Source organism: Megachile rotundata, chromosome 2 (genome assembly GCF_050947335.1).
Source record: "Megachile rotundata isolate GNS110a chromosome 2, iyMegRotu1, whole genome shotgun sequence".
NCBI lineage: Eukaryota > Metazoa > Arthropoda > Insecta > Hymenoptera > Megachilidae > Megachile > Megachile rotundata.
In genome coordinates, this window is record NC_134984.1 from 20,867,907 (window position 1) to 20,890,348 (window position 22,442).

At 43.0% G+C, this 22,442-nt stretch overlaps 1 protein-coding gene across 4 annotated transcripts in view; it reads left to right on the forward strand.

Moving 5' to 3' along the window:
• The window catches only part of LOC100881440 (netrin receptor UNC5C), a 49,869-nt gene extending 28,910 nt beyond the window's left edge, over window positions 1–20,959 (forward strand). For 2 of the 4 annotated variants that reach the window (XM_076529135.1, XM_076529136.1), the window contains exons 3-12: window positions 4,022–4,435; window positions 6,093–6,374; window positions 6,757–6,924; window positions 7,862–7,894; window positions 8,248–8,412; window positions 9,556–9,597; window positions 15,374–15,511; window positions 16,422–16,919; window positions 17,388–18,345; window positions 19,260–20,959. In XM_076529135.1, the coding sequence (XP_076385250.1) occupies window positions 4,022–4,435; window positions 6,093–6,374; window positions 6,757–6,924; window positions 7,862–7,894; window positions 8,248–8,412; window positions 9,556–9,597; window positions 15,374–15,511; window positions 16,422–16,919; window positions 17,388–18,345; window positions 19,260–19,431 (2,870 nt within the window). In that variant the 3' untranslated portion in view covers window positions 19,432–20,959. The remainder of the gene's footprint in view (window positions 1–4,021; window positions 4,436–6,092; window positions 6,375–6,756; window positions 6,925–7,861; window positions 7,895–8,247; window positions 8,413–9,555; window positions 9,598–15,373; window positions 15,512–16,421; window positions 16,920–17,387; window positions 18,346–19,259) is intronic. The other 2 variants (XM_076529137.1, XM_012293497.2) reach the window with 2 other exon arrangements.
• Window positions 20,960–22,442: the final 1,483 nt, after the last annotated feature.

A 22,442-nucleotide genomic window follows, 5' to 3' on the forward strand; every position in this document is an offset into this window, starting at 1 on the left:
TGCTACTGAAAAGCTAGCATATAGCTAGAAACTCAGAAAAAGAAGAGCTCGAAATGCTAGCAAGGGTCGAAATAACCGGTCTGCGTTTCTCCGTAACGCGGTGGACCAAGAAGGTCCTCTTTTTTCGCGACCAAAACGTTCTATCTTGCTCGATTAAGCGGTCATCTCGTTACCGTATTTTCCCCGGCTGGTTTAGCGTGCACGAAATCGAGGAAAAAGTGGCTGGCCGTGCGAATTAGCGTGCCACACGAACGCCGCGTTACGAGTAATCAAAGATACAGGGAGAGCGAGAGAACGAAATGGCCGTCGGGAATTTATAGGGACCGGGCGCAACGGTACGAGGCTCGTCCACGGGAATTAGACGGGAAACGATTCCGCGAAACTTTGTCGGCGAACCGATCGGCACACGATTATCGGAAATCGATGGAAATCCTCTTTCGCCTCGACTCCGCTCGCTCGATCGAGCCCTCGTCTTCTCTTCTCGTTACCCGCTCGATTCCACGCGAGTGTGTTTGCCAGCCTGGCCGTGTACACAGAGCGCGGTTTCCAACCGGAAGAGAGCGAAACCGCGGAAAAGAACATCGTAATTGGAGGGTAAAGCACGAGTCATTTGCTTTAATCGATTCTTTTGGAGAGCAGTCGGCAGCCTCGATGATACGCGATTAAAGTTGAAAGGTTTTTAATCTCATTCGGATTCAGGCGGACGTTAAAATAATCTGTTGCATTTTCCAATACGGTTTTCCGTTTCTATTATTTCCGGAGCTTACTGCGTCGTGTATTCAATTTTTTTCACGGAAGTTCGATTGTACTTCGAGACTTGTTATTCGAGTAAAATTCCAGAGCACCGTTATAGCTAAAAAAATAGTACTTCTATTTTTCAGAAGTGTTTCAAGGGTATTCTTTGTTGCAAATACGCTACGTAAAATGATATCCGTATACGCGTTACACTGTTGACTTATCAAACCAACACCGCGCATATAACATCACGATCCGTGATACGTATCCACTTCCTTCGAAAACAACGATGTTTTTCACAGCATCCATAGCGGAGCGTATCGTGATGGACAGACGTCACAGCCGTGACTCGTTGGTTTTTATCGGCGTCGTTGCTCGTTATTTTTCACGCTGTCTACGAGAAGCGAACAAAAATCTGTCTCGCGCGGAAAAAATATTGTCAGAATTTATACCCGACGGCGGGCCAGATACCTTCGATATCCTGCCCGGGGAGATAGGAATCGGGCAACGGGCAAATGAGAGGCGTCGTTCGCCGGACGAATGGCGGAAAAAAAAGGAGGACGAACGGGAAGCGAGAGGAAAAAATTTTTTTTTAGGCAACGCGACGTAGCGAGGCGAGACTACAAGAGAATTTTCATCGGTTTCCGATAATGGGTCTCGATCGGCTATCCGATGGGGTGCTGCGAGATCGTGGCGGGCAGTTTTTCCCCGCGAGCGAATCAGTACGTACGAAAATCCTCGTTAGCCACTTTGGACCGCCGCGACCAGCTATATCGTTGATTGAACCGCCTAGAATTCTCTCCGCAATTTTTCCCGCCTTTTCCACACACGCATATGCCAACGGGAAACACCGCCTCTCTAACTGCTCGATTAAAATAAATGTTTTCTTTTCACGCCATTTTATTTCGCCTCCTCTCTTTCTCGTTCGCGGTTTTTCTCTTAATTCGCTAGGTAGTTCGCAGAGATTTAATTTAGCTTATAGACCTTAAATGGTCAATGTGATATTGCGGTCCTTATTTTAGAATCGATAAATTCACATCGCTTGCATATTTTGTAAAATATGTCCAGTTATTTAAAAAACAGCTGCAAGTTACAGGACCAGAATTTTCTTGCTGTACAAGTTAGACTGCGAAGAAAATGAAGGACAGTCGTGAAAAATATCAATGGGACAAAGCTGCACCGACTGGGGGTACTTTGAGGTTTGCACCTAACCACGAACAAAATCACGGCACGCAGTTGGCCATAAAAAAAATATATTTTTTCATTTCCGCGGCTCGATTTCTATCTAAAGTGTCGCGAGACGAAAACGATATACAGAGAGCGAGGCGATTATCGCGATGAAAATTGTGGCCCCCAGCCAAATGTCGCACGGGGATAAAGGTCTAACCGCTGGTTGGCGGGAAATGCATCGGACTTGTGCACCGGTGCGCCGCGTAAATCCGAAAATTCATTACTGCAGCTCGCGATTGTTCGTAGCCGGGACACGCGCGGAGAGTTCCACTCGCGAGTATACCGTCGGCATTAATGGGCCGGCGTCAGGATTTACAAGAGGGTGCGCGCCGGCCATTGTTGACAAGCAAATATAGAATTTTCACGATTCCGATGGAACCAGCCCCATAACCGTGCGAATTAATAACTCGATCGTAAATTACGATTACCGCCGCTGGTATTTAGAATTCAAATGACTGACTGACCAGACCCGGGGTCAGGCCGACGATGCGTACCGCGTGATCCCGCCTGATTCACCGGATCCACCTTTTGCCTCGTTAATGACGATAATCCAATTCTATGAATTTATTACGAGCCGATAATAAACAGCGTCATTCGTTTCGATTAATCACCGACACACATGACACGTTATTGCTGTCTGGACGTCACTCAAATTATAGCGTTTCGGAATTTTCATTTTTATAGCTACGGACTGGAAGACCAAGTAATAAAAAAAATCGAACTAAAGACGATAAGATAGATGAGTTTTACTACGTTTATGATCGTAAATTTCGTGAGCACACATCTGACAAGAATCCAACACGAAATAATTAGGTGTTAAAGACACCGCAACAAAATTATGTTCTAAGAATCTTCTGTTCCTTTCTGTTACATTTTATCTTGTACGTAAGCTATTACAGCGATAAGTGCAGTTATGCGTAATGGCAGAAGTTTAGAATAGCATGCGCGAGGTTAGTTAAGTCCTCGGTTGTCTGCAGTTCGCTGGTTACACCTGGCGTATACCTAATTTCACGATTATGCTACACTGGCGGTACATATCTTGTGATTACGGCCACAGATGGCCCGAGGTATAGGAAACGTTGTCTCTCAGCTTTAATTTAATCTGCAATTCAAATTTCTTTCGATGAAACTTCTCTGTGTTATCGAGATCATAGCTCGTTAGATTCGAAAGAATCTTTTACTGACATTTTACCAACATGCATACAATTTTTCATGATCCAAAGACATAATAATTGTGCTGTTCATGATCAAACTTAATAGACATATTTCAATAACAAAGAAGAAAATCCACAAAGAAATTATTTATAGCAAATAAAAAAATCTACAAGTTTTATAATTCACAAAAGAAGAATTATTAACAGCAAAGAAAAGAATCCACAAGTTTTATAATTCACAAAAGTAAAATTATCAATAACAAATGAAAAAATCCACAAGTTTTATAATTCACAAAAGAAAAATTATCAACAGCAAAGAAAGAAATCCACAAGTTTTATAATTCACAAAAGAAAAATTATCAATAGCAAATAAAAAAATCCACAAGTTTTATAATCCACAAAAGAAAAATTATCAACAGCAAAGAAAAGAATCCACAAGTTTTATAATTCACAAAAGTAAAATTATCAACAGCAAAGAAAAGAATCCACAAGTTTTATAATTCACAAAAGAAAAATTATCAATAGCAAATGAAAAAATCCACAAGTTTTATAATTCACAAAAGAAAAATTATCAACAGCAAATAAAAAAATCCACAAGTTTTATAATTCACAAAAGAAAAATTATGAATAGCAAAGAAAAGGATCCACAAGTTTTATAATTTACAAAAGAAAAATTATCAACAGCAAAGAAAAGAATCCACAAGTTTTATAATTCACAAAAGAAAAATTATCAACAGCAAATAAAAAAATCCACAAGTTTTATAATTCACAAAAGAAAAATTATCAATAGCAAAGAAAAGGATCCACAAGTTTTATAATTTGCAAAAGAGATTTGAAAGTGTTATGACTTGCAAGAAAAAATGTATGTAGAAGTAATCTACAAAGTGGACGCTTTGTTTCAGAAGGCGATGACGCAGCGGAAGATGAAGATTCCTACCTCCTGGAGGAAGATGACGTGCCTTCGGCAACGATAGCGACGGATACAGAGCTGATCTCCGAAGCAGGCGGTCATCTGCCGGTCTTCCTCACTGAACCAGTCGATTCTTTCGTGGTGAAGAATAAACCGGCCACGTTACACTGCAAGGCTGCTCACGCGTTGCAGATCTTCTTCCGCTGCAACGATGAGAGGGCGGACGAGTCCCAGCAACAGGACTTTGTGGATCCCCATACCGGGACCAGGATAGTCGACTGTGAGCTTAACGTAACTAGAGATCATATCGAGGAGTACTTTGGTAAGGACAAGTTCAAGTGCGAGTGCGTTGCCTGGTCTGGATCGGGACAAATCAAGAGTCAGCCGGCTACTGTCGATGTTGCTTGTAAGTATTATTATTTAAGTATTTTAATTTAAATAAAATCGACAGGGTTAAAAAAAGTTAGAAATAAAGAGAACTATATTCAAAGAAGATGTATAATGAACACATATTTGCATATTTGACAAAGTTTATTCCTTTACTACTTTAAATAATTTTGCTACACCAAGCACAGCTGAATCTCCTAAAAATATAATACATAATTTCCGTGAATTGCTCCTAATTTCATAAAGTCACTCCAGATTAAATAGCATGATTCACAAAGTTATTCGAGGACGTAGTTAATTATTCGAAGCAGTCCAAGTGTCGCACGATGATCCAAGACGTCTCAATTCTTCCTAGAAGTTTGCCAATAAATATTCAGTTCTCGACAGTTGTTTGCCCTGCTGTCGGTGCAGTCACGACTTTCGTTCTGCCTCACCCTCGCCCCTCGTAATTATCTTGATTCTCCTAAGCGAGGTCATTATTTAATTCCGACCCTTAATGGGAGGCAACACAATGACCGGCGACCGTGGAGTTTCTAAGAGAATCAATTTAGGAAAGGATCGTTTGTTGCCTTACGTAACGTGCCTACCGGACAAAAACTTGCTCCGTGAAAACGGCCAAGATAAATCGTTAAAGCTACTCCGGGCTCTTGCTTCTTTCGTCATTCAATCCTAAACAATGGCAAAAACCTTCGTGGAGGAAACACGTTCGAACGTTAAACTTGCGAAGATTTGGGTGCTTGGAGTTTCGGGTTAGTGACACTTTTGGAGATGGGGACAAGGTTGGATTTTCAGGGTTTGGGAGTTTTGGGTTTTGGAGTTTTGGGGATTTGGAGTTTTGGGTTTTGGGTTTTGGGGATTTGGAGTTTTGGGTTAGTGGCACTTTTGGAGATGGGGACAAGTTTGGATTTTCAGGGTTTGGGAGTTTTAGAGTTTTGGGTTTTGGAGTTTTGGGGATTTGGAGTTTTGGCGATTTGGAGTTTTGGGAATTTGGAGTTTTGGATTTTGGAGTTTTGGGTTTGGGAGTTTTGGGGATTTGGAGTTTTGGGTTTGGGAGTTTTGGATTTTGGAGTTTTGGGGATTTGGAGTTTGGGGATTTGGAGTTTTGGGTTTTGGAGTTTTGGGGATTTGGAGTTTTGGGTTTGGGAGTTTTGGATTTTGGAGTTTTGGGGATTTGGAGTTTGGGGATTTGGAGTTTTGGGTTTTGGAGTTTTGGGGATTTGGAGTTTTGGGTTTTGGAGTTTTGGATCTTGGAGTTTTAGGGACTTGGAGGCTTGAGGACTTGAGAACATGAGGATTTGAGAATTTAGGAAATCAGAAAGTTTGAACTTGTGGAATTTTTGGACTTAACAAATTTGAAGCTTTGGGACTTTGGAATTATTGTAATTCTTAATTAAGGCTCTTAGAATTTTTAATTTTTTGGATTTGAAGAGTTAGACACTTAAGAGCTTGAGACTCTGATAATTTGATAATATGACATTGTTTCTATAAAATTATGAAACAGCTCTGTAAAATGAAAAGTATTTACGCTTTGTAACAGACTCTCCTACAATCCACTAAAAATACCAACCTTCCTCAGTTAATCAATCACTCCAGAGTCCAATTTCATGTTTTTCTTGCTAAAAGAACTTAGCTACAACGTCGAAAGAACTTACCTAGAAAATGAAATTATTTTCCAGACTTGAAGAAGCAATTCGAGTCTCCGCCGTACTCGGTATTGGTAGAGGCAGGTCAGAGTACGGAACTCAGGTGTCTTCCTCCCGTGGGAGTGCCACCGCCGAGGGTGTACTGGCTGAGAAACAATGTTCCCGTCGACACGGAGTCGGACACGCTTTTAGTGTCGAGCGAGGGACATCTTTTGGTAGGACAAGCGAAACTCAGCCATCAAGCGAATTACACTTGCGTCGCTGAGAACATCGCTGCGAAAAGACTGAGCGAGCCCGTCAGCCTGACGGTTTACGGTAAGGCTATTGCTTTAATATTTCACGGATACGACCCTCCTTTCTTGGGGAACAAGTCGGAAACTTTTAGGATACGATAGAATTACGAAGCAACGGTAGTGTCTCGAGTTAGCAACGAAATCGAGGTTTAGCTTAATTTTATATTCTGAATCTTATAATGATTCTTTCGGTAAGGATTCTGTTGGTACTAAAGTTAAAGTTGGTACTAAAGTTCGTACCCAGGTGCGCTTGAAGATCGTTCAAAACACAAAGTTGTACTCCATAAACCTAATATCTGTAGAAACACTCAAGATCAAAAGCGAAGCCCAACGTATCACCCCAGTCCGACCCTCCTGAAAGGAAGCTCAATAAAATAAAAGCAATCTTATCGATCCTGTTTCAGTGAACGGAGGATGGTCCTCCTGGTCAGCGTGGTCCGAGTGTCACTCGAGATGCGCGAAAGGGGGTCAGAAACGAACGCGAACGTGCACGAACCCTTCGCCTATGAACGGGGGTCAACCCTGCCTGGGTCCATCGCAACAGAAGATGGACTGCAACGCCGCCTGCCCTGGTGAGTAACCAAAGTTAATCGAAATGAGATTTTCACGGAAGTTAATGTCGACGATTTCTTGCACCACGTTGTTGGTAATCGACAGGTTTTGCAACGACTAATATTACCGATGCTCTCGTTTCATTTACGAGTCTCACGATCCCTTAACTGTCGCGTTCCCGTCTTCTCGACGCTCTTACATTGTATTCGAATATGAAGACACCTGCACGAGGGTATTGAAACGGCGAGGGCAATGTCCATGCTCGGAGAATCGAGCGGAGACTCTTGAAATATTAACCCCTTGTGAATATAGAGTTGCTATAGTTCGCTCCCGTTAACGCGGTTAGCAATGCGTTCGTAAGTGGGCTAAGTGCTTCTGATGGTGATAAATGGTCGTTTCGAAATTCAGGAAAACACAAATTTATTGATACGGGATATAAGATGAACTCTGAATATTTTGTTAACCAATGGTACACTGTGAAGAATATTAAATTTGACTCAAGTGATTGTCGTATCTTAGCTGGGCGTATAATGTTGCACCTTCATCATTGAGAACGAATTGAGAATGCTCATACGTAGGATTGTAATGTTTGAGCTGAATCACGCAAGGTCTTGTGATATCATTACTGTAATATGTGAAGGGCAAGAATATTTAGCCTCTGGGTGCAGCTAGCATGGAAATGATTGGCCCGTAATGCGTTAAAATACCCTGACTCTAGGCTCATATCACGTTCAAAGTATCTTGCAACACGAAAGTACTCCTCTTAACCAAGTAACCTCTTCTGAGCGGATCAAATCTAACATTTACTGACAATCTTTGCAAACAATCATCAAGAAATTCAGGAATATAAAGACAAGGGGTTAATATCAGTTTTATCTGTATGCACGTGTTTCACAAACCAGTTCGCTTTTAACGCACCAATACGTTTGTTTCTGTCTAACGCTTGCTTCGGAACAGCCGGCACGTTGGAGGAGTTCACGAACACCCTAGGTAAGTCTTCTATACGAAAGAAGTTACAAATGACCAAAGCGAAAGAACGAGGGAAGGAAGCATTTGTAAGTAACGCTCGAGCGAACGAATCTTCCCAGAGATTGAAGTATAGACCACGTGTGTGTCCGTTCGTTTTTTTCCACGATCGTACGAGTCAATTAAACGAAAAGGAAGCGGACGCACAACCGAATTGACGAGTATGGCCTTTAAACAAGACTCGGGGGGATACGGACGACTTACGAGTTAGCCCGTTACACCGTGGCTTTTTACCGTCGTTTTACGTCGATCCCCTTTAACGACTCCGCCGTAGACGATCATTCGATCAGTTTCCTTTGTTTTTTCTGTTCTGTCAGTGGTGGACGGAGGATGGTCCAGATGGTCAGCGTGGTCGGTGTGCGGCACCGACTGTACGCACACCAGAAGAAGATCGTGCGACGAACCTCCACCCAGCCACGGTGGCCGACCTTGCCCGGGTAGGGACATCAGCGTGGCGAATTGCACCGGCGGCATGTGCAACAGTAAGTCACGAGTTCTTTGCGAGACTTGTCACGACTTGCCTCGATATACCTTTTACCATTGGCGTAAGTAGATAGGGATCTGGGTGGAATCGACCAAATTATGGATGGACGGTAGAGGATACCTCACATATCACGTCACATACACTACCGTCCATAAGTATCCGGACACTTGGTTTCGTTACATAAAACACAGTTGAACTTTGTACGAAAGGTATTTAGGGTTATCATATCATTCGTAATTATTATTATTATATTTTTTGAGGTGTCATAACGTAATAGAATTAATTTTTAAGTACAAATTATACAATGAGAGTGTGAAAGTAAAATTCATGTCCAGAAGTACAAAATCCAAATTTGTGAATCCAATGAAACGCTTTCAATGTCCAAATCCCTACTTTACCATCTCCACTCTCCAAGTCCCAAATTCCTAATCCTTGAATTTCCACCTTTGAGATCACAAAATCCCGAATTCTTCCAATTTTCCAGAATCCATTTCATCATTCCTACCGCAGTGCGCTGACAGTAGAGATAGGATACCAAGTTCACTCCAGATAAAAATACTAGTTACGCCAATGGGGTGAACGCGTGTTCGCGAGGAAAACGCGCGTTAACTCGAAAGTTCAACCCCTTCCTAGGGGTGAGTTGTGAGATTCGGAGAAGAGATGGTAGGTTTACTACTGTTTTGGAGTTTGCTAGATTAGATAAGGGAAAAGGTATACGTGTACCAGAAGTTGAATGAGAACGCTCGAAATAAATAAGAAACACTCTGCAGTCATCTGAGATAACTCTAGCTTGCATAAAATTAAAAGAACAATAAAGACAAATATAAAATTTCTATAAAAATGCTGTAAATTTGAATCGTGTTTAAGCACGAAGCTTATATATACACTGAAATCAATTACAGTATAAAAGTATGCACTTTATGAAATTCGTAAAGTTTTCGCAAGAAGTGATTTTATGCATTCGGAAAGTACCTCTGTTATACAAACTGGTTTCAAACCTAAGTTTCGTAAATAACTCGTAGAAACTTTATCGTTCGTAACGAATCCCATTTCTCTGTAAAATATAATGTTTCCACGACAAAATTAGAACGGATTTGTCGTTCGCAAAAATTCTGCCAACCAATCACTCTTTATTTTCCAGGTGGCAACGCGAAGGTGGGTGGCGCGCACCTAACCGAGGAAGGTAAGTTCAGCTTGCATTTCTTCCACGCTTCAATCTTCCCTTATCTTCCCGCGGAAATAGAGGGAATCTTTTCCGTCGGTTCAACGCGTCTGTTCCCGGCACAAATAGAAGACGGTTTCGAATAAATCAAGCGTGATTCGCGATGCGACCAGACCAACCCCCGATTCGTTCCGGTCTCGCGACGACGCGCGAAAATCGAAATAAAACGAGGCGAGTAGGAGGCTCAGGGTGCGACCAGCCGCGAAGAAAATGTCCCTAACTCGTCGCGCGACATTCTTGGATGGATTCTTCACGGCCGGTGAACGCCGTTTATATTCACGGTGGAAGCCGAGCTCTCGCGATCTGATACCATTCAAATCGACCGTCTAGCTCGATGAAAATAGAACAGAACGACGCCGTTCGATGCTACGGCTCTCTGCAACGATATTCATCGATTCAAATATATATTAATGCGCCATCGAAAGGCGTCACGAGTCACTTTAAGCCGTACGCGCAGCGGAACGAACGAAATACGAGAAAATAGCCGCTTAATGGAGCGGACCGGAACGCCTCTCTTCCTCCACCGACCAACAGGGTTGATTTTCATCTTTACTCTAACTCGTTCTCATTCAGACAGAAAAATTTCAATCGGATACAACTTGTAACCTTTTCGACGACGTTCGGAGATCATATCGCCCACTGAAATTTATTAATGTACTGTCTGCTAAGTTGGAGTACGAATAAATTCTTATTTGCTTCCGCTACCAATTTATCAGATGGTTCGATATAAATTTTAGTTAAAGGCAATACTACGAATAGCACACTCGTTTCATCCCCTCGACATTAATTTTTCTTACAACTGACACGCGAATAACGTGCTCATATTGACAGCTGCCTAAGTACTGAAGCGAGCTTAGAGTCTAATATCGAGTCGATAGAATTCGATCCAGTTTTGTCTAATTAACCAACACGGTTCCAATCACAGCGTCAATTAAAATGCAATAATCTTCAAGGTAAAATTTCCGATACAGGAATGTGAGCTTTCTCCCTTCTTTACACAACGTCTCAATCCAATTTCTGTGAGCGCCGAGTCAAATCAATTATCAGAATGTTGGAGAATTCCAATAGGAAGAAAGGAAAAAGCTTCTGTTCTCGACGATCCCCTTCATTCTTGTTTGCCGACGATGTTTTCCGCGCGAACGACGAGCCTCGAGCGACTCCCTCTTCGTATTTACTTTTAATTACGCGACCGGTTAATTATTGACGCTCCGCGAAGGGCGCCGCGACGATCGTCGACCCCCTCGATCGGTTCAAACAATCGCAACAATCGACCGGTAGCCAAGGGTGGCCCACTGGTACATATACAGGGTGTCATATTCATTCTCTGATTTAAAAAATTGTCTAAAAATGATATTGTCGACAACCGTTCATAGGAAATAAGAAATAAAAATTATTTACATCTGTATTAAATGTAGAATTGTATGTACAACATAATTTTTTTACTCAAAGAAATTCTTAAAAATTAAATACATTTGCAGACATTCGAGCTTGTGTAATGTTTACAAATAAAAAATCGAGACATAGACTTCCTTGATGCTCTCAAAATCACTGTTTATACATTTTTGTAAAATTTTTAATGACAGACTCTCATCTTGTCTTTCCGGTTGTAGAATCAGTTACATGACACCCAGTAGATCGAGACAACACCCTCTGTTCGAGGTGAACGATTCTATCGACCGAGCTACATCAAAGTTGCACGCGATACGGTTCGAGATAGGTTCTCCCCATCCCCCGTCGTCGACGACGGGGTGGGCCGCTTTAATATCGAAGAAAATTATGTAATCGGTAGCCGTTACGCCCTCCCCGCGGCCTTGCAACCGGGGAAATTGATCGTGCATGCAAATAAAGTGCCATTATCCCGTGGCGAAGGCTCGAACGTGTACGTTGGATGGTCGGTCGAAGGGTAGGACGGGGTTTAGCCAGAAAACCACCCTTTCGAGCCACGAGGCGAGCTCGATTTTCATCGAAAGCCGCGATAAGACGCGCGACCGATTGCGAACCGTGGTGACGAGGTTTGCGGGCGATTTTCAACGAAATGGTTAAAGTCCAATGGACTCGCAATGGCGGCGCGAGTTGAATTTCGATGAAGTTAGGGAATACGAAACGGTCTCGCTCGTTTTCGTGCACGAAACTTTGTTTCAGTGATCCCCAAACTACATCCTGTGATATTGCAATTTTACTTAGGATTTTATGTTAACCTAACCTCTAAACGAGTACTTATCCTATCTGTCTAACCAATTTTCAAATTGATCAAGTCCAATTGCATCTCCTTCTCTATATTCATAACAATATTCCCATAAGTTTAAACATTGATTGAATACTCTCAGAATTTTGCTCATGATTTTATGTTAACCTAACCTCTAAACGAGTACCGTCTTATCCTATCTGTCTAATCAATTTTCAAATTGATCAAGTCCAATTGCATCTCCTTCTCTATATTCATAACAATATTCCCATAAGTTTAAACATTGATTGAATACTCTCAGAATTTTGCTCATGATTTTATGTTAACCTAACCTCTAAACGAGTACTGTCTTATCCTATCTGTCTAATCAGTTTGAAAATTGATTAAGTCTAATTGCATCTCCTTCTCTATATTCATAACAATATTCCCATAAGTTTAAACATTGATTGAATACTCTCAGAATTTTGCTCATGATTTTATGTTAACCTAACCTCTAAACGAGTACCGTCTTATCCTATCTGTCTAATCAATTTTCAAATTGATTAAATCCAATTGCATCTCCTTTTCTGTATTCATAACAATATTCCCATAAGTTTAAACATTGATTGAATACTCTCAGAATTTTGCTCATGATTTTATGTTAACCTAACCTCTAAACGAGTACCGTCTTATCCTATCTGTCTAATCAATTTTCAAATTGATCAAGTCCAATTGCATCTCCTTCTCTATATTCATAACAATATTCCCATAAGTTTAAACATTGATTGAATACTCTCAGAATTTTGCTCATGATTTTATGTTAACCTAACCTCTAAACGAGTACTGTCTTATCCTATCTGTCTAATCAGTTTGAAAATTGATTAAGTCTAATTGCATCTCCTTCTCTATATTCATAACAATATTCCCATAAGTTTAAACATTGATTGAATACTCTCAGAATTTTGCTCATGATTTTATGTTAACCTAACCTCTAAACGAGTACCGTCTTATCCTATCTGTCTAATCAATTTTCAAATTGATTAAATCCAATTGCATCTCCTTTTCTGTATTCATAACAATATTCCCATAAGTTTAAACATTGATTGAATACTCTCAGAATTTTGCTCATGATTTTATGTTAACCTAACTCCTAAATGAGTACTGTCTTAACCTATTTCTCTAACCAATTTTCAAATTGAGTAAGTCTAATTGCATCTCCTTCTCTATATTCATAACAATATTCCCATAAGTTTAAACATTGATTGAATACTCTCAAAATTTCCAGCTAACAAAAGCAAAACCTGCGTCTTCCTCTCTCAATCTGGAAGTTACACACGATAAATTTCTCCATCGATAGCGCGTCAAACGCAGTCGTAGCAACCCCTCCTCCGCTTCATTCATAGCCGCGGAAAGTTCGCGTTGGAAAGTGGTGCAAAGTGTTCCTGAAAGACCCTCGCAGAGGAAAGAAAAAAAACGGCAATCGGTGCCGCAAGATTTCCAACAGGGGATTGGCGATGAATTATAGGCTTCAGATACATTAGCCCGGGGGGTTATGAAGCGTTATCAATTGCCGCTAAGAAAATAAATCTCCGCGCCCCCTTTTCTCGGGCCTCGCGCACTTCGCGGAGGGTGAAAGACGCGGGCGGTTTTTCCACGGGAAACGGATCCCGACTAACGACGCGGAACTATCTGCGTTTCAGGGAATGCTCTCCCTGTCACGAATTCGTATGCGTTTTCGTCGCCGCGTGTTAGTATATTGATGTTCGAAGCACGTGTCCCGTACGGGTCGCACGAGCGTGCGCCAAGCAGACGCACATGATCCCGCGAACAAGATGCCGTGGCCCTTGAAAGTCACGTACCAGGGTTACAACCGGGAATGGCTTTGACATTCTAAAATTGGAAGAAGCTTAGGAACGTCAGCCGCCGGTTTCCCTCGGTATTTCTTGAAAATCTTCGGCCGACATCTTCAACGCGACAATGAGCCACAGCCCCAGGATTTTTCTTTGTGCCGCCGAAATTCGAGTCACGAGCTACTTCGATCAGGCGACGTCTACTTGTTACTGGAAATGAGTTTACGGAAAACTCACAGACATGACTGCCCTAACTTTTCCATATTTTTAAACTGTCATAGGTCTTCATTTTTTACGATTATATTTTTAAATACCTAAATTCCCAAGGTAAATCATTAAATCACCGAATTACAACATTTTTAAATTCTAATGTTTTTAACCCCAAAATTTGTATATTTTCAAGACCTTCAACATTTGCAAACTTCAATATCCTAAATTTCCAACCGTGTAATTAAATTTGAAATCTGTATCTCCATCTACTATCCAGCCATTAAAATTCAAAGTAGAATCTCAACTGCGATTCCATTTGCCGCGCAGACTGCAATTAATCCGTCTTTCCTTTCAGAGGAATCTCGTCGTCGAACGGTTGGCAATAATGGGCTCAAAGAGAATTCGGCGGTGCGTAATGAGGAAAGTTGCACGAGTAATCCTCCATTACCCTTATTGATAAATTGATACGAAATTTAGCGATTTACGACGTTTCGTATATCGTCGCTTATTTACGCGACGACCGTTTAATCCAGCAATAAAATTCGCTGTTATATAATTCATGCAACGCTCGGATCTCGATGAAACGCAAACAACGTAATTCAATCGTGATTTGGTACGAACGCGAGGACTTATGCCTCTGTTTCTCGTTTTTAATCGCATGCTGTGTTGTCTCGCGACGACCGCTTAAAAATTATTATTCCGTTCGAACGGTATGTTATACAGCTGTTTTTATTGCGGCCCGTTAACAGCCACGATAATAACGACGCCAATCTTTATCGCCGAAAGCACGAAATAAAGGTCCGTTGTAAAGCGATAAAACCGCGTCAGAAGAGGAGAAAGAAGCGGTCGGATGAAGAAAACGAGCCGTGTCCACTTGGCGTTAAATGGAGAGGAAGCGAGCTTAAAAACTTTCCTACCGCGATGCTCGTAATATTTAGCGCGACGCGGGAAACGTTTAAAAACTCTCGTGTCCCCTAGCCTCTGAGAGAAAAAATCGAGTAAAAGGAAAGAGAGGGAAAAAACGAAACCCCGGTCCGTGAACACGTTTCGTCATAAAAACGAAAACAGGGAAGAAAATGGCGTATAGGTATAAAAGTTGCCGCGTAAATTATTCATGAACGGTGGTCGTTGGTCGTCCACGAGGAGCACGCTTCGCGGATACGCGTGAATTACCGACACCATTTGCACGGTACGTCTTAAACTGCTGCGAGATCGTATCGCTCGGTGGACCCCTTAAAACGAGGAATTAACGCCAACCCGTTTACCGTAATCTCCGAACGAGCGATAATCTTTCGACGAATAGCTTAGCACGGACTAACAAAGTTTCAAATTAGCGAGAATTTCTGGTCCCGTCGAATCTGGAAGACGAAATTCCAACGAATCCTACGTTGCTCAACGTAGTCGTTAAAAATTTTATCTCTTCGAGTAACACCTTAGAAGGATTTACGTCATCTTCTACAAAGCAACAGCTGATAGAATAAATTAGAAAGAAAATATCGTTTGATGTTTACAGCGAATCGCCAGATGGACGTGGCACTGTACATCGGTTTGACTGTCGCGTGTGTGGTAATCGGTGGACTGGCGTTTTTCTTAGCGAAGCTTCTGAGGCGCAAAGGTCGGGACCATTCCCTCTACTCCATGGCTCGTAACGGTAAGCATTTCAAAGATGGAAAAAAGAAGCCCCATCCGCGTTGACTCATCGCAAACGAAGGAGCGAAACGCGTTACGTTCGTAGGATGTAATTATGTTCCGAGTTAAAGCTGCCCCTTTCACGAGGTTAGCTTTGCTTTCGGTCCTTCGTTCGCTGCACGCGATCAGAGCGGTACTATTTCGAAGTTTTATCGGCACCACGTGTTCGCTACTTTGATCGGTATCGACTGCTACTAATTTTCATCTTCATACGGGATGTTCACTTTAACGATTTAAATTCACTTCAATTTTTATCGTCTTTTATTTCGTTTTTAATGATTTCGTTTATACAGATGCTTTTGATGGATTGTACGTAATTGTATGTACAGTTATAATAGTTCAGTTTATTGAATTGTGGAGTGACTTTATGAGATGAGAATATTAAGATGAAGATTTAAGACTAGTTTTGTTAAGAGATTGCTACAAAGTCTGATTCCTTTTGTAACCATAATGTACCTGGCTGCTAGGTATATATTGTCATACTTGACAATATATAATATAACCATAATGTATCTGGCTGCTAGGTATTGTATATTGTCAAGTATGACAATATATGATTATACTTAATATAATATATGGTCATACTTGACAATATATGATTATATCACAATTATCATTTAAATGTACGCATCAAAACATGTAGGCAAATTAAAGAGCGTTCTGCTACACATAAAATGTGAAGAAGGAAAAGTGAAAATAATGGGACATTCCTAAATGGAGTATCTCGAAAGGTCCACAGGTGTGGAAAAGTGATCCGATGAAGGTAGCGAACCCGGAGGTGTCAGCATAAAAATCGAAATAGTATCACAGCGGCGTCTGTCCGCAGCGCGCAGAGATACCCACGAGCCGTGGCTCGGCGGTGTGCGTTTCAGAATTCCAGCCGGAGTTCTTCCCGGACCAGGACAAGAAGCTGAGCCTGCAGCCGGACGTCACGGCGACGAGCGTGCCGGCCTGTTACGAGTATCCTTTCGACCCGAAGCTGTCGATGTCGAGATCCCTCTCCGAACACCACTACGACGTCCCCCACCTGTCGATCGCCCCTCAGCCGTCGCCAATGTCGCCGACGCCCAGCACCTCGACCCAGGAGTCCTGCAGCGACAAGCAGATCCACTCCGATTGCGAGAACAGCGTCACTAGCTCGTACCCCTCCTCCGACTCGACGTACAACGTCGCCTCGGAGAGCGTCCGATTGCAGAAGCTCGAGACCGGAAACGTGGCTGGCGCCGCGGTGAACACGCGCGGTGCCCTCTTGGTGCTCCCGGACGCCGGGATCTCGATGTCGGTGCCCGAGGGGGCCGTGCCGAAACCGCTCAAGGAGGAACTCTACCTGGCGGTGCTGAACGAGGATCGCTTCAGGCCTCGATTACCCGGTAAGTGGTGCGCGCCTTATTAATTGACCCGCTGCAATTGCCAGTTACGGGTTAACGATCTGTTACGTTCATCCGATTAGATCAATATCTATTTGGATAGGATCCAGATTGTCTTCGACGGACGTTTTGAATCTGATCAGATGGCAAAACGTGATACGTTCATACTGCGGTATATCAGCTTTTGTCATCCGATCACAGAATTACGAGTATAATACTATGCAGAGAGGTCGTAAATTAAACCCTTGTCAAGCGGAGTTTGCCGAAGTCAAACTTCCGAGAACTACCGCGTTTGTATTAGGGTTTCACTTAGCATTCTATAGAATTGTTGAGAAACAATCGATTCGTGGAGATTTACTCCTGGGAGTTTCTTACATAATGCCGATTCTATCGAACAAATATGCTATACATATACACGTTTAACCGATTGCGAATCGATGACACGGAAGTTGGACCGCTTGTTTCCCACAGATGGTATCACGCAACTATCCGCGGTGGTGACGTGCGGCCCCTCGTCGGCGACCTTCAACAAGCCTGTGATCCTGCAATTCGAGCATTGCGCGATGCTCCATCCCGCCACGTGGGAGTTGAGCGTCTGGGCGTGCGACGGTCTTAGCGTAGAAGATGGAACGGCCATCATGTCCTCCAAGGAGCACCAATCGATCACGTGGACCAGGGTGTTGACGCTGGGCAACGAGACCATCAACACGCCGTTGTTCACGCAGTTGGACCACGCGGAGGCGTTCATCGTGACCGAACAGCTGAGAGGTTACGTCCTAGCCGGTCAGAGTTGCGAGAACGTGATCGCCACGAAGAGATTGCGGCTGGCGTTGTTCGCCAGCCAGGCTGGCCAATGCTGCGTGAGGGTGTACGCCGTGGAGGACACGAAGGCGGCGATGAAAGCCATCGTCGACAGGGAATCCCAGAGCAGGGGCTACCTCCTGGACAAACCACGGACGCTGTTGTACCAAGATAACGGGGAGTCGTTGTGCGTCAGCCTGGAAGAGGTCGGCAACGAGTGGCAAAGCAAGTCGCCGACGGAGCGACAGGAGATACCGTTCAGGGACGTGTGGAACTGTCTGGAGAACACGAAACACGTGACCTTCGGCCTGGACACCGCGTTCGGGCCGAGCAACAGTCGTAGCTACAAACTGCAGGTGTCGCAGGGCAACTCCGACACCAGGCAGGTGTTCAGGATCGTGTACGACGCCGCGAAACAATTGATCTCGTCCGGAAGCGTGACCAGACCGTTGCGAGAGGTGACCGTGGTCAGCAGCGGGCATGCTAATAACGCGACCACAGACTCCACCACCCTGAGACCGTTTCGGTTTACCAGGTCCCTCAGGAAGCAGCTATGCCAGTGTCTGGATCCGCCGAACGCCCTGGGCAACGACTGGAGAATGCTGGCGCAGAGGCTTCAAGTTGACAGGTTAGCAATCTTACGCGCGTTTTACTTGACCGCTTGTTTACTGGCTACCGAGCGTTTAAACCCCGCGGGATATCGTAGTAGTTCCTTTTAAACGCTGGACGATCGTCGATGGTCTATTAAAGGATTTCCCGCGTATGTTCCGCTACGACGTGGATCTTAATCTTTTCGCTGCGGGGAATGTTAGGAGCTTCTTGACAGCTATCGATTTTCGTTTGCTCGTTTTCCCCGGTAACAGCCGGTTATTTTGTGCCTCGGAACCGGTGATGAGCGGTGATTCTGCTAGAATGTTTTGCGGGAATCGCTCGATCGAAACGGTAGCCCGTTTACGCTTTTATAAATTGAGCCGGATTAAACGGGGAAAAATCGGATACTTCTAGCGGATCGTTCTTGTAGAACGAGTTTCGATATCGCTTTATTTTGCTCCGAAGTTAGGTAGACACGAAAGTGACAAGGTAGACGCGCCCGTAATGACCCGTTTAAGCCATCGCAGTTTTTTTCCTCGCAATTTATTACATTTTTACCGTATTACGCCACCGCTTCGCTACTATTTATAACATCTCCCGTTCGAACGAGAATCGACCATTTTGCATACGCTCATTATCGTCACGAGAGTCTACTCGCTATTATCTATCGATTTCCACAAACCGTTTCGAGATACGACCAAACCATAGCGAGCACTTACCTTATTTTCTTGTCAGATTGATTGACACTGTCTATACTTCCTATAGCATATATTCTTGTACGAAATAACCGAGAAGGGTCAAACAATACTTCAGAACCTAATTATAGCTCGCTACACCTTGCATTTAATATTTCTTCGGTACTTCGTTTGTGAGCTGCGCAAAATTTAGAAACGGTAGAAACTTTTCATCGGTTAGGATTACAGGAACACACGGTTCGCTTTCGTTTCGCAGGTACATCAACTACTTCGCGACCAAGCCCAGTCCAACGGAACACATTCTGGACCTGTGGGAGGCGAAGCACCACGAGCCGACAGCCGTGACGGATCTGTTGAACCATCTTCGCGTGATGGGCAGAACCGACGCGGCCACCATTTTGGAGGCACAGCTGGGTCCCTGGCTCTGAACGATCGAAATACTCGAAGGCTTCGAACGCGTATCCTTCGGTGAGTGAAAGCTCAAGAACGATCAGTGAATCAGTGGGTGACCGGACGTCCAACGGGTGGAACTTTGTCGAAAGTGAAACTGGAACTGGTTGGCGAACGGGGATAACGCGTGTTCCCCGTACGAATCTCATCGAAACACTGCCTTAATCGTGCGGGACTCTCTCGCGACGCTTTCTTTCTTTTTGTACATAGAACACTTCCGTTTTGTAAGAATCGAACGTTGCTCGAGTGGCACGGTTTAAAGCCGCGGGAATTGGATCTACGTTAATTAATCGTGAACGAAGTAAATTAGAGACTGTGCATTTAGATGGGTATATATGTGTACATACGTGGTAACGAGCTGGCGAGCAAATGGATTATTATCCATTTAGATGGATGTTTATATAAATATAAATATATATATATATACATAATTAGATAGATAGATAGAGCGAGGAACGGAAGTTCCGAGGCGATGTAAGTGGAGGAAAAAACAGAAGGTAAAACGCGTTTTTTATCAATTTGTTATATGAACGCACGAGGCACACGCGAGTGGCCAATGGTTTCCTGGAAGGATGATCGTGCCAAAATTCTCACTCTCGGTTTCTCGACTAGACGAACGACGCTTACGTTGATGTTTCTATTCGGATGTTTGTTGAAACGAGCCCTTGAGGTTTCTTTCGTATATGGACAATACTCCGCGTCCGGCTAGAACAGTGATGGGTTGAGGTGCAAACTTTAGAACCTTAAAATTTCTCAAATTGTCAAATGTCTGAAACTCCATCTCTACAAATTGTTAAATGTTCAAATTCCTCGCTTTTTAAAGTTCCTAAGTTTCAGAATCTTCAAATCCCCAAATTCCTAAGTTCTCAAGTTCCCAATCTCCCAAATTCAGTAATTACGAAATTCTCAAATCTCCAAATCCTCAAACACCCTTTGTAAGTTCTGAAGTTCACAATCTCCCAAATTCTCAGATCTCCGAATCCTCAAAGACGCTTTCTAAGTTCTGAAGTTCACAATCTCCCAAATTCTCAGATCTCCGAATCCTCAAAGACGCTTTCTAAGTTCTGAAGTTCACAAACTCCCGAATTCTCTAATCTCCGAATCCTCAAACACCCTTTCTAAGTTCTGAAGTTCGCAATCTCCCGAATTCTCAAATCTCCGAATCCTCAAACACCCTTTTTAAGTTCTGAAGTTCACAACTTCCCAAATTCTCAAATCTCCAAATCCTCAAATGCCCTTCCTAAGTTCATAAATTCCCAAATTCCCAAATCTCCAAATCCTCAAGTCCCAAAATTCCTAAGTCCACAAACTTCAATTTTCCTGATGAGCACCATCACTGGTTTAGATCGATACCAACCTACGAAATCGATCGGACACGGCTCGGTCACGCGGGACGAACCCGATTTCGCGACAAATCTACTGATTTTTAAATCGATCCAAGATTTTTATTTGGAAGAATTGTATATTTGTTACTTTCGACGAATAAAATATTCTTGTATACCTCGAGAGAGCGTCCACTCATTACAATGGTTCCTTTCCCTTTCGTCTTCGCTTCTTCAGATCGAAAGTTATACTTGAGATTTTAAAAATCTCGATGAATAGGATTAAGGTAAGCCGGGCTTAAACTGGCACGAGTGTGGATTAAACTGATCTTAAATCAAAATACACACGAAGTAGCCGGGATTGAGCCTAAAAAAACAGGATTATGTTTGAATTGGATCGACAAACATAACCGCAAGGTACGTAAACGAGACTAATCCAGTAATTAATATGCGCGTTATCTAGAGAATGAAAGTTTGCAATAAAGACGTACGATTCTTGACTACTCTGTTGAAATTAAAATAAAACGTTAATACGTGGAATATTCTTCGAAATTGAATATCGGATCTGTGCAGGTGATTATAAAAGATTTAATCGATATGTATGAGGCTTTTTCTTCGAACGTCTCATTGAAAATATACAACGATACAAAATAAAGAAAGTTAAAACTTTCGCTGCAACGAATCGATCGTGAAATGCCGCATTTCTGGCGGGTAATCATCGCGAAGTTTCACGGCGACCATCACGTTCCTCCATTACCGAGTTTCGATTCCGTGATATCGGATAACTGTTCCGGCCGCGCGATGCGTGCACTTAATACGTCTCCGAATTAGTTTGAAACCTTTTAGCTCGATGGTATCGTTCGTGGAACAGCGAACCGACTCGTTGAAAGTCTCGGAAACGAGGAAACACGAACGAGAATTTTTCTGCCGTTTTATCCAGAGAACGTTTCGCAATTATACGAAATTTGTCTCGATATTTAACTTCCCGTTCGTCGAACAGATTTTTATAGAATTTCAATTTGAAATTATTACTCGTTATAAAACTTTACGCGCGTTTTATTATTTCCGGAAAAAATTTTGCACGTGGAAGTCGATAAAGGTTATAGAAGTCTTTTCACTGCATAAAATCGGTGTCTTTGCTAGTGGAAGGCTTCCTACACACAATTTTCCGCGTCGTTCGACAAATTCCCGAGTGTCAGCGGTGAAATACTTTTCTAAAGTCTCTATCCCGAGATACATTTGTCAAAAGTTCCGATAAAGACCTCTCAGAAACAAGCAGCCAGTATATAGGTAGAGCTGAGCCCGAAACGAACGACTCGAGAAGCCGGCACTCTTTTATAAAACATTCTCAAATACCTCCGGCAGTCTGTCAAGGCAGCGAGGTTCATTCAAAGGTGCGAAACCCTATATTTCACCGGGGCCACGAGAAAGGAGAATTGCATTTCCGTCTGTAATAGCTTCATAGAACACGATTTGTTACGGCGTAGCGCGAGCCACGCCACATAAATCTAAATAAATACAGTTCCGTGGCGCGAGCGTTCGCCATGGAACACGCGAGGCGCTTCAATCAAAAACCGTGTGTTGGAGAGAAACGCGTTCTTCGTGATCTATCGCTAGGAAAATGTAAAAGATACGGATGGCTTATAGCGAGTGCACTATCGACGTAT